General features: G+C 35.3%; 1 protein-coding gene across 3 annotated transcripts in view; it reads left to right on the top strand.

The window, feature by feature from the left end:
• FZD3 (frizzled class receptor 3) overlaps positions 1 to 12,322 on the top strand; it is a 99,622-nt gene that overhangs the window by 7,455 nt on the left and 79,845 nt on the right. For 2 of the 3 annotated variants that reach the window (XM_053216652.1, XM_027069788.2), the window contains exon 2: positions 2,777 to 3,428. The exons of the other annotated variant lie outside the window; for it this stretch is intronic. In XM_053216652.1, the coding sequence (XP_053072627.1) occupies positions 3,240 to 3,428 (189 nt within the window). In that variant the 5' untranslated portion in view covers positions 2,777 to 3,239. The remainder of the gene's footprint in view (positions 1 to 2,776; positions 3,429 to 12,322) is intronic. 3 annotated transcript variants of the gene reach the window in all.

The following is a 12,322-nucleotide window of genomic DNA, read 5'->3' on the forward strand; positions in this document are numbered from 1 at the left end:
CTTAGAATAGAGAATATATTTATTGCATCAAATTGTGCACGTTTTAAGGGCTTTTGATGTAAGTAGCCATTTTTTCAAAATACCAACCAGTTTACAGTAGTATTTCAAGTTGTTAGAATGTTGAAAGTGTTCTTTTTTTCTGTACCCTCTCCCATCCTGTGTTCTCTTCGTTGTTCTTTTTGCCTGAGTGGTGAAAATGTTCTCTCATATTTGCATTTTTTTTATGAGTAAAGTTGAATATCTTTTCACATATTTGTTGGTTATTTGCAGTTCGGTTATAAGTTTATGTTCTCCCATTTTTCTATTAAAGTGTTATTTATTTGCTTTTATTTTTTAAATTTGTTTTATGTGTTTTGCTAAGCATTTAATTATTTTTAAATATACCTATACTCTGTTACTCTTTTAGGATAGCATATCTCAAAACATGACTTACGGGCCACTTAACTTGTAATAGTATCTGAGATGATTGGTTAGAAAATGCAGTTCATTTTCCAGAGATTCAGATTTCTTAGACTTGTGAGGGGATTCATGAATCTGCTACACATTAAAATTAGAGAGAACCTCTGATTTGGAGGAAATATAAAGTAAGATTTTTATTCTTTTTGTCTTATTGAGTTCACTTTTTTCTTATTTCAATAATCATAAACTACAGTCTTAAAATATTAAGATTGTCATCCTACTTCAGCCTAACAATAGATTTTACAGGAGTGTTTTGATATATGGTAATTTGGATGTTGTGGTACACAAAGGAAACCATTTTAGAAGGCGGTGGGAAGCTTCACTTCTACATGAGGAAAAGAAGTAACCGAGAGGAAATCAGGTAAAATAAAGTGGGAAGAAGTATCAGGAGGTGTCTCATCTAGTTTTAAAAACTCAGTGAGGTATTTTTCATTTCTTCTTTTATATGGTAGTTGTCTTTGAACCACAAATTTGAAACAGTGAAATTTTAAAAACTCTTCAGTTTAAATGAACTTGAAAAAATTTTTGGTATTACTATATATATATTCAGTAAGGAGCAGTGTTCTCTTTAGTAATTTTTTATTTTTTAAGTTCTAAGCAGATGAACATGCTGCATAAGCAGCAAACTACAAAGACTGAACTTACATGGATATTTTAATGTTGTAAAGTGATAAAGCTTTCAGTAGTTTTTTTTGACACACATTTAATGGTATGCATGATTGTTACTATGTTGCATGTAATTAAGCTTAATTGTAAATGATTATGTTTACTACCAGTTTTATATAGCCAGACCCCACATTTCTGGGGCCAGTTTGAAGGAAGGAAAATATGGCAGGCCAAGAAGCTGTCGCAAAGATCTCTAACTTAGAGATTTTGTATAGAGAGATTAGTCATTTGGAGCAAAGATAGGCTCATAACCTTAATATTCCAAATTCTAATTCTTAGACTCTCCTTTTCCCTTCCTCCACTCAATACCATGTACTACAGGAAGAAACTAGAAAGATTGAACCACTGCTTTATTTTATCCGAATAGTTTTTTCTGCCTAATAAGTAAAGCTTGGGATGCAGAGGTCCCAAGCATTGAGAGTGAACAAAGAACAGTTTCTTTCCCTGCTTCAGTGAAACCAGTCCAGGTCTCAAGATCTAAACTGTCATGGGCCCTAGTATTTAAGTTGTCTTATTAACCTGTGTCTCTGAGAATTTCTGAACCTGACCATTCTCATGTTTTCCGAGCTCAGGCTTTCCACAACAAACTTAGAAATACTCAATGCATATAAAACGAAATGAAATTAAAGTAAATTCAACATCATTATTAAGCCAAGTGAAAGTATAACAACTTAGTATATGCTTTCTTCCTACTAGACCTACCTTCTACCCTGTCCACTACCTCTCAGCCCCAAATAAGATATGTATCTTGCCCCTAGAAAAGTAGGAGCAAGTGAAAATACTATAAAGCTTAGTGGAAACCATAACTGGGAATCCTATTCCTGCTGTGTTTTGTTGTTGTTGTTGTTGTTTTTAGGGATGATTTTTATTCTTTGCAGCCTGACTGTGCAGTGAAACATTTGTTAGTCAAATATTTCTACATCTATGGTACAAAGTTTTTGTACTATCTAAAAAGATGATGTAATGTTGGAAAAATTTCCTGATAGTACTTTAGAACCTTCTATTTGCCAGTTCACTATTGGTTGATGGAGGTAGCCTTTGTATAACTGTGATTCAGTAATAAAATTACCTAATCTTTGATGCTGCTTTACCATTTTATAAAGTATGTTTACATATATTATCTCAGTTCACTCATATGTCATCCTTGTAAAGAAGGTAGTATTTTCAGAAGAAAAATTCTGAGTTCAGAGAAGTTAAATAGTACGTTTACACTTACACAGCTAGTAAGGGACTTGAATTCATATCTTTCAATTTATTTATATTTCACCTTTTTCATAAATACATTCTGCCAAGCCAGTTCATGTAAAAATGTACTATTAATGATTAAAACACATAAAGTAAATTTTAAATTTAATAGTTCCAATTATGGCATATTTAAATTAGGACAATAGCATAAGCATTTTTTAAAATGGATCAGTTATATCTGTGACAAATGAAAAACTGCCATTCTAGATAAGAAATAAAACTGTATGTTGGCAATTGAGGGAAGAAAATTTGCCTTTAAATTCTGGTTAAGGATTGTCTTAGTATATCTATAGCATAAATGATAAGTAGAAAAACTCTACTGTGTCTCTGAAATACTCATGTATTTTATCTATTAGGTCAGTATGACATCTTTCATGAAAGATTGTTTTATTTCTCTTTCTCTTAGTTCATTGTTGGTGTACGGAAACACAGATTTTTGTATATTGATTTTGTATCCTGCAACGTCACTGAACTCATCAAAGATTTTGAGAGGAAATTAATTTCTTTCATTAAAAAATACTTCTCAGATATTTCAATCAGAGGAAGAAATAGCTCTTCTCCTAAGATGGAATCTATTGTTTGGGAATGTGGTTGATCAACTTGATATGTTGGCCAAATGTGCCCTATGTAATAAAATGAAAAGAAGAGACAAGATGATGTCATTTTCCCATATTGTGAAACCAAAAACAAATGCCTTTTGTGAGATCAAGCTAACAAACCTCTGACGGTGCAGAGTATTTAACTGTTTGAAGAACTTAACAGTAAGATATAGAAGAAAAACTTTCAAGCTGAGACCTGCAGGTGTATAAAGATCTAAAATACATATTGAGTAGGCCTCATCATCCGAATCTCATTCAGATCCAGGAAGGATGGCTATGAGTTGGATTGTCTTCTACGTTTGGCCCTTGACTATATTTGTGGGGCATATAGGTGGGCACAGTTTGTTTTCTTGTGAACCTATTACCTTGAGGATGTGCCAAGATTTGCCTTATAATACTACCTTCATGCCTAATCTTCTGAATCACTATGACCAACAGACAGCTGCTTTAGCAATGGAGGTAAGACTTGTTCTATTATTTGACATATCTTAGACAATGATTCTTACATTGTCTTGTTACTAATCTAATGAAAGTGTCTGATAACAGCAAAAGAATATATTATTTTTAACTGTCTTGTACATTAAAAAATTAGAGATTTAAGTTCAAACTCTAATAGATTGAAGAATTTATGTCTGGGGAATGTTACTCTTGACCTATTTTTAGACATGCTTTTATATAAAGAAATATGAAACACTGGTACATGGGAGATAATAGTTATTCAGAAATTCAAAATTGTGCAAGTTATGATTACATTTTTTTCCTGTTTGGCTGATCATAAAACCTCAGATAAAGAGTAGACTATAATAATAATATTCACAAATCAATCCTTAAGTATTGAAGGTAACATGATCTTGTGAAATAAATTCTTTTGTTCAGCCTTTAGGCTGGTGGTTTGTCATATTTGAATTTTCTTAAAATTTAAAAACATTTTTCTCATTTTACTTTGTTCACATCAATTTAAGAAGGATCACTCGTGATGAATGAAGGTTTGGTTGTGTAAATTATGTTGTTAACCTGTCACAATTTTATGAAAATTTGTTGCCTTTCTTGAATTTTTCTAGTGGTAACTCTTCAGGTAACTTTTTAATGATTTTACTTTAGAAACTATGGCAAATTAATGAATACAGTTAACAGTAGGTTTAAATAAATATGCATGCATTTCTGTAGAGGTTTTAGAATTGTGGACAAGGATAATATGTTTACCAGGTGAGAATCAGGGAGGCCGTGGATGGTGGCAGTAGGGAGCATAGGCTTATACAAACCTGGGTTTGAATTCTAGCTCTGTCACTTTCTAGCTTTATTACTTTGGGCAAATTATGTGAACTTTCTTACCGTAGTTTCTTTGCTATGTAAAGCTTCTTGTAAAATGGAGCTAATAATAATAATACGTAGAATGTTTTGTACTTTAGCCTTTAATCTATTGTTACAGTGTTTTCAGCACATTGAGGCCTATGTGTTTTGGAATTTTTCATTTTATGGTAAAACCCAAAGATTCATTACTTCCAAGTAGACTAGCATAAGTGTGTCTAGGAAAATTGGTAGAAAGATTATTGTTCATAGGTTAAAAAAAAATTTTTTTTTAACGTTTATTTATTTTTGAGACACAGAGCATGAACGGGGGAGGGGCAGAGAGAGAGGGAGACACAGAATCAGAAGCAGGCTCCAGGCTCTGAGCCATCAGCCCAGAGCCCGACGCGGGGCTCGACCCCACGGACCGTGAGATTGTGACCTGAGCTGAAGTCGGACGCGCAACCGACTGAGCCACCCAGGCGCCCCCTTTTTTTTTTTTAATTTTTTTTTTTTAACGTTTATTTATTTTTGAGACAGAGACAGCATAGATTTTTAAATGTGAAGGGCATCTTATATATTTTAAATATTTGAAAATATTATAGAGGTTGAACAAAACATTTTCTGCTCTTCTGAATATACAAGGTATAACTAGCTTGGTACAGGCTAGCCAAGAGAGATTTGGTATAGACTATCAGATTAGGATATGAAAATGGGTATTGGTTTAGTACATTAATTTGGTTCTGGGCATAGCAGTCCTTGCTGTTTTTTGAAACTATCAATTCTCTCACAAAGAAATTGAAGTAGGAAAACCTTTGTTTTTAGTATCATAAATCAATGGAATTCCTTTGGGAAGTAGATAGGGTAGTAAGAAGCAAGTCATCAAGATACTTGAATTGATGTGGGTTCAGCTTTTGACTCTTCTTTGTAGTAGCTTTAAGACTGAACAAGTCCATTAACAAGTCCCTTAGCCTTGGTTTCTTCATTTGTGAAACGGCAGTAATAACAAAAATACTTTAAAGGGCTGTTAGGATTAAACAAGAAATTTATAAAGTAGCTAGCACAGTGTATAGCATACAAAAGGTGATCTGCAAATGTTAATTCTATTCCATATTCCATTTCTAAATGATCCCAAAGAGAAGGTACTAGAAAAGTTAATATATTTGTTCCAAATGAACTTGCATTCATTTGTAGGCTCTTGGGACATTCATGATGATGACATAGTAAACTGTCACTAACCTCTTCTTAAAGTTGCCTGTGTAGTCTACATATTTTATTGGCAATAAGGTTGCTTCTGTTTAAGTTTCACACGTTCTAGGGAGAGCACCTCAGTGGGCAATATTTTCTAAGGGAAGGCTCCAGTTCTTTGAAGTAAAGTTGCAGATAGTTTTTTATTGCATGGTTGTCAATATCAGGACAGTGATGCCACTGGCAAAAAGAGATGTCAGTTTGAGAGTGTAAAGTTTCTGTAATAGCAGAGGACATGGGAACTCAGCAGTCAACACAACATCCTTCCAAATGGAAGTGAGGATCTTGAGTCCTTACAAGGACTCGAATCTGCTGATGACATCCTCTATCTCTGCTCTCAGAAAATGTATGTCAGCTTTTACCAGGAGCAAGTCATTGGAGCCAACAATTGGAGGACATTTTTGAGTGTTCATTGTGGGACTTGGTGAATTAAAGGATAATTTCCTAAGTGCAGCATCTTTTAGCAGGCCCATGTTTCAAGCCTGCCTAGGGTTCATTCCTGTACTGATGAGTGCCTGGAATATAATAGTATATGGCAGTGAGAGAGGGATACAACAGATGAGAGGAAATATAGAATCTGGGTTATCTCAAATTTGATTATTCATAGTCAACAGGTTGGCTGTTCTTTCATTGTAGATACAGTGTTCTTAGTACTTTCATTGAAATTGGAACATGTTTAAATAAATGGGTTAATGTATCAATTCATTAAGTTAGAAAAGATCTTTGCTTGTATGTTTCTCTGTTCCTCCCTTCCAAAACATACTCATCTATACACAGACACACAGGCTAAATTTTTGTAAGTTCTTAACTTGGTATCTTTCTCTTTGAGTATCAGTGGCCTTTGATAGAAAACAACTTTTTTTTTCCTCCTTCCTGAGTTTTCCAAACCATTTTGAGCTGTCTGGATTGCTAAGTTAATTTTTGGGAGCTGTCCAGTGTGGATAACAAATTGTCAACAAATTGTAACTATCTTTACCAACCACACCGTTATCAGGTATTTATGACTCCATTGGTAATAAAAGAGATCTTAAAAGCCTCTCCCCCTATACTAAATAAATGCAGTTGAATAGGAAGGGGACAGTTTAGTGGAAAAAGCACTGAAATGGAGATAAGAAATTTGTATTTTGCCACTAACTAGTTTTGTGACTTCTTTGTGTTGGTTTCCTCTAGGAAGTGTTTCTTTTTCCCTGTCCATTTTACAAGGTTGTTAAGATCAAATGATGTAAGTGCTCTGTATATTTAAAAACTTTGAGGGGCACCTGGGTGGCTCAGTCGTTAGCATCTGAGTTCGGCTCAGGTCATGCTCAGGTCATGATCTCACGGTTTGTGAGTTCGAGTCCCACATCCTGTGAGCTTGTGCCCCGCTTGGGTGAGCACGAGCCCTACTTTGGATTAGCCCTGCTTCTCTCTCTGTCTCTCTCCTTGTGAGATTCTCTCTCCCCCTCACTTGTGCCCTCTTTCTCTCAAAAGAATAAAAATAAAAACTTGGAAAAGTTAAAGTGCTGTGTGAATGCAAAATAGTAGTCCTTGTTGTCTGTCACCCTGTCATCCTTTTAACTTCAGTTAGTATGTGGAACAAGCACTCTTACCTCTTTAGGAGGTTGATCACTTGTCTTTTTTTTTTTTTTTTTTTTTAAAGGAAACTTGACCACTGTAGAATAATCAGAGGAAAAACTTTTGGGATGGTTTGTGTTTTGCCTCCATTTCCTGTTTTTTGTCATCTGCATTAAAGATTTTCTATAGCACGGAGAGCTGGCTGCAGTGGGATAGATCCTACTGAGAACAACAGAGCCTAAAAGCCTCAAATCCTTGGTATTCTTTATGATTCATTAAGATCAAAACATGTTTGGGGGCACCTGGGTTGGTTCAGTTGGTTAAGTGTCTGACTTTGGCTCAGGTTTATGGGTTTGAGCCCCGTGTTGGGCTCTATGCTGATAGCTCAGAGCCTGGAGCCTGCTTTGGATTCTGTGTCTCCCTCTCTCTCTGCTCCTCCCTGTCCCCCCCCCCCCCCATGCTCTGTCTCTCAAAAATAAACATTAAAAAAATTTTTTTGTAAAGAACAGAACATGTTTGAACCAGTCTTGCTGTTATCCAAACTCAAATTGTACCTTAAAAAAAAAAACTTTTGGGGCACCTGGGTGGCACAGTTTGGTTAAGCGTCCAACCTCGGCTCAGGTCATGATCTCACAGTCTGTGAGTGCGAGCCCCGCATCAGGCTCTGTGCTGACAGCTCAGAGCCTGGAGCCTGCTTCAGATTCTGTGTCTCCCTCTCAATCTGCCCCTCCCCTGCTCACACTCTTGTCTGTCTGTCTCTCTCTCTCTCAAAAATAAATAAACATTAAAAAAAAACCTTTTTGGGGCACCTGGGTGGCTCAGTCGGTCAAGCATCCGACCTCGGCTCAGGTCATGATCTCGCGGTCCGTGAGTTCGAGCTGTGCTGACAGCTTAGAGCCTGGAGCCTCTTTCAGATTCTGTGTCTCCCTCTCTCTATGACCCTCCCCTGTTCATGCTCTGTCTCTCTCTGTCTCAAAAATAAATAAAACGTTAAAAAAATTAAAAAAAAAAAAACCTTTTTATTATAGTAAATCTCAATTATATAGAAATGTAGATAAGATAATATAGTGGACAACATATACCCATCATCCGGCTTCAGAAATTATCAACTGACAGCTAGTTTTGTTTCAATTGTGACTGCATGTCCAGCTGGGTTACTTTGAAGCAAATCTCTAACACCATAATTTCATCCATAAATATTTCTGTGTAAATCTCTAAAAAGTAAGGGCTCTTTCAAAATGTATAAACACCATACTTTTATCTCTTTGTCAGTATCCTCAAATGTCCAGTTGATGTTCAAATTACTTTGATCATTTCACATTTTTTATAGTTGGCTTTTCAAATCAGGGTTCATCTATCCCATTCAATTGAGAGGTCTCTTAAGTTTCTTTTAACATATAATTTCTCCTTCCCTTTCCTCTCTCCTTTTTTTCTTGTAATGCGTTTGCCATATGGAGTTTCCCATAGTCTTTATTTTGCCGATTGCATCCGTGTGGTTTGATTTACCATGTTCCTTTGTCTCCCTTTTTAATTTTTTTAAAGAATACTTCATAGGCCTATAATACTTGGTTGTCACTCTTTATAATTTTTAGCAGCCATTCTTGATCATTTCTTAGATCGGTAATTTCATTAAAGTTTTGTAATAGGGTGATATTCTAATTCTGTCATTCTTTTCTCAGCTGGAATGCTTTATAAACAGAAATTTCCTGTCTTTACTGTTGGGCTACTGAGTTAGACTCTTGTACAGTTTATGTAAGAAAGACAGGATATATACTTGATCATTCTCCTGAATTTAGTAGTTTTTAAGATAATGAGTATCCTTCAGAGGTGACCATTGAAGTCTTTTTTTTTTTTTAAAGGTATCATTATGAACTTGTGAATTTAATATATTTGATGTGTTTCAATCCTACTCGAGTTATTATTTCTATTGGAGCTCTAACTGCACTGTCTTTGGTAGTGGGAGCCTCTTCAAGATAGCGCCTGGGTTTTTGACACTACTCTAGCTTGCTTGCTTTCTGGTATGATCCAAGCTCCTTTCTTAAAATTCTGCCTCAAACTTTGAACCAGAGATTTCCCTAGAGAGCACTGGTTCCTTTTAGTTGGAAATGATATTTAGAGACCATTATCTGGGTGCTAAGCCTGTTGATACTAGGTTAGCCATTTTTAGGCCTATTCGTAGACAAAACTAGGAAACACTTTTTAAATTTATTATTTTTATTGTTTTTTTTCACTTCTCAGTATGATTTAATTTGCATTTTTCTTATGGATAAGTTAAAATATTTTATATACTTAATACTCAGTTGTAGTTCTTTTTATTTCTTTTTTATATATAATTTATTGACAAATTGGTTTCCATATAACACCCAGTGCTCATCCCAACAAGTGCCCTCCTCAATGCCCCATCACCCACTTTCCCCTCTCCCCCACCCCCATCTACCCTCACTTTGTTCTCAGTATCCAAGAGTCTCTTATGGTTTGCCTCCCTCCCTCTCTGTAACTTTTTCCCCCCTCCCTTCCCCCATGGTCTTCTGTTAAATTTCTCAAGATGCACATGAGTGAAAACATAGGGTATCTTTCTCTGACTGACTTATTTCACTTAGCTTAATATCTTCCAGTTCCATCCACATTGCTGCAAATGGCCAGATTTCATTCTTTCTCATTGCCAAGTAGTATTCCATTGTAGGTGTAAACCACATCTTTATCCATTCGTCAGTTGATAGACATTTAGGCTCTTTCCATAATTTGGCTATTGTTGAAAGTGCTGCCATAACATTGGGATACATGTGCCCCTATGCATCAGCACTCCTGTATCTTTTGGGTAAATTCCTAGCAGTGCTATTGCTGGGTCATAGGGTAGTTCTGTTTTTAATTTTTTGAGGAACCTCCACAGGGTTTTAAAACATTTTTTAATGTTTATTCTTGAGAGAGAGAGAGCATGAGCAGGGGAGGAGCAGAGAGAGATGTAGACCTAGAATCTGAAGCAGGCTCCAGGCTCTGAGCTCTTAGCCACAGAGATTGACACGGGGCTCAAACTCCCGAACTGTGAGATCATGACCTGAGCTGAAGTTGGATGCTTAACTGACTGAGCCACCCAGGCTCCCCCACTTTTTAAATTTTTTTTAAGTACATCATGAGTTTAGATTGATGTTTTAAATCAAATAATATCACAGTTTTTTTGTTGTTGTTTTGTTTTTTTGAGGAGGGAGGGCAGAAAGGGAGAGAGAGAATACTGAGCAGGCTCCATCCACTCTGTCAGCACAAAGCTCTATGGGGGGCTTGATCCCATGAACCATGAGATCATGACGTGAGCCAAAATCAAGATTTAGATACAACTGACTGAGCCATCTGGTTCCTCTATCACAGAGTTTTTATTTACCATTTTAAAATCTTGTTTTTGTTTCTCTATTCTCTTATACTAAAGCTTTACAATACACATACATTCTATCATTTCAGAATAATAACAGTGTTATTACTAACAATATGATTATTGAAAGCCGATTGTTTTGTACTTATTTTTGTCTTTAGGGATGTGACTCACCATTGATATACAGTACAAATTACTCTGCTTTAAAGTTTTAATTTAAAAATTTAAATATTTAAAGTTTTATATTTAAAGTTAAATATTTCTCTGTGGGGTTAAACTCAAAACACATTTAGATTCCTATGTTTCATTTTTTGAGGAATAACTTAAAAATTTTTTTTTGGTCTAAATTTAGTGACTTATTCAGTTGAGTGACTCTTGATCTCATGGTTTGTGACTTCAAGCACTGCATTGGGTTCAGTGCTGCTGGTGCAGAGCTTGCTTGGGATTCTCTTTCTCCCTTTCTCTCTCTGCCCCTCCCCTGCTCAAAATTAATAAACTTAAAATTTATTTTATAATTGTGTTTTACAATTTTATATATAGAACAAGATATATTCAGAGAAGTTTAGTTTCTGGCCCTTTCCCTTTTACCTTGTTCTTTCCTTCCTCCTAAATGTAGTCATTTTAAAAACTTTTTTTGCTTATTCTTCCATTAAAAAATCATTAATATATTTATGTGAAATGTTTATGTAATAAACATGTATTCTTTTACCTTTCTTTGATAGAGTATTTGTTTTCTCTATATTTTTCCGTTTAACAATAATATCATGGATATTCCATAGTAATATGTACAGATATTATTCATTACAAATATTTGTTTTAACTGGCAAAATACATATAAAGTTCACCATTCCAATCCTTTTAAGGATTGTGCACTATAGTTCAGTGCATTAAGTATATTCATCTTGTTATGTAGTCATAACCACTATTTATCCGTAGCACTTTTTCATCTAACAAAACTGAAATTCTGTACATAGTAAACAATAACTCCCCATTCTCCCCTCCTCCGAGCCCCTGGCACCCTCCCTCCATTCTTCTTTCTCTCTGAGTTTGACTACTCTAAGTACCCAATAATAAGAGGAATCATACAATATTTCTCCTTTGTGACTGGCTTATTTCACTTAACATAATGTCTTCAAAGTTCATTCATGTAGGATATGCCAGAATTTCCTTTCTGTTTAAAACCAAATAATATTCCATGGTATATATACACACCACATTTTGTTTATCCACTCATCCATCAAACACTTGAGTTCCTTCGACCTCTTGTCTATGACAAATAATGCTGCTGTGAACATGTGTGTAAATACCTGTTTGAATCTCTGCTTTCAATTTTTGGGGATATATACCCAGAAGTGGAATTGCTGGGACATATGATAATTCTGTTTAATTTTTTGAGGAACCACCATACTGTTTTCCATAGCAGTTGCTCCATTTTATATTCCCATCAGCAGTGCCACAAAGGTTCCAGTTTCTCCACATTCTCGCTAACACTTGTTATTTTTTATTTTTGTTTTTTGTTTTTATAATAGTCATCCTAATGGGTGTTACGTTCTCATTTTTTTTCATTCAATTACTGTTAATGGACATTCGGGTTTTCTGTCTTTTGCTTTTGAAACCAGAGCTTGTCCTTATTCATCTTTGTATACCTAGTACCCAACATAATGCCTCACACATAGGAGGTGCTAAATAAGTGTTTGAATTAATTAATGAACTTTATAAACTGTAAGTTCCTTAAGAGATGATAGTAGTCAGACTTGGTCAGGGTTATGATGTTATATGTAAGCACTTGATCTCCTGGAGTTGTAAATAGGAGTGTGCTGGATGGGAATGGGGATGGTAATCCCAGTAGCAAGAGTACTGCGTAACTGTGAACACTAGTATTTTACTTTGCCTTTTCAGG

This window comes from Acinonyx jubatus, chromosome B1 (assembly GCF_027475565.1).
Source record: "Acinonyx jubatus isolate Ajub_Pintada_27869175 chromosome B1, VMU_Ajub_asm_v1.0, whole genome shotgun sequence".
NCBI classification, from domain to species: domain Eukaryota; kingdom Metazoa; phylum Chordata; class Mammalia; order Carnivora; family Felidae; genus Acinonyx; species Acinonyx jubatus.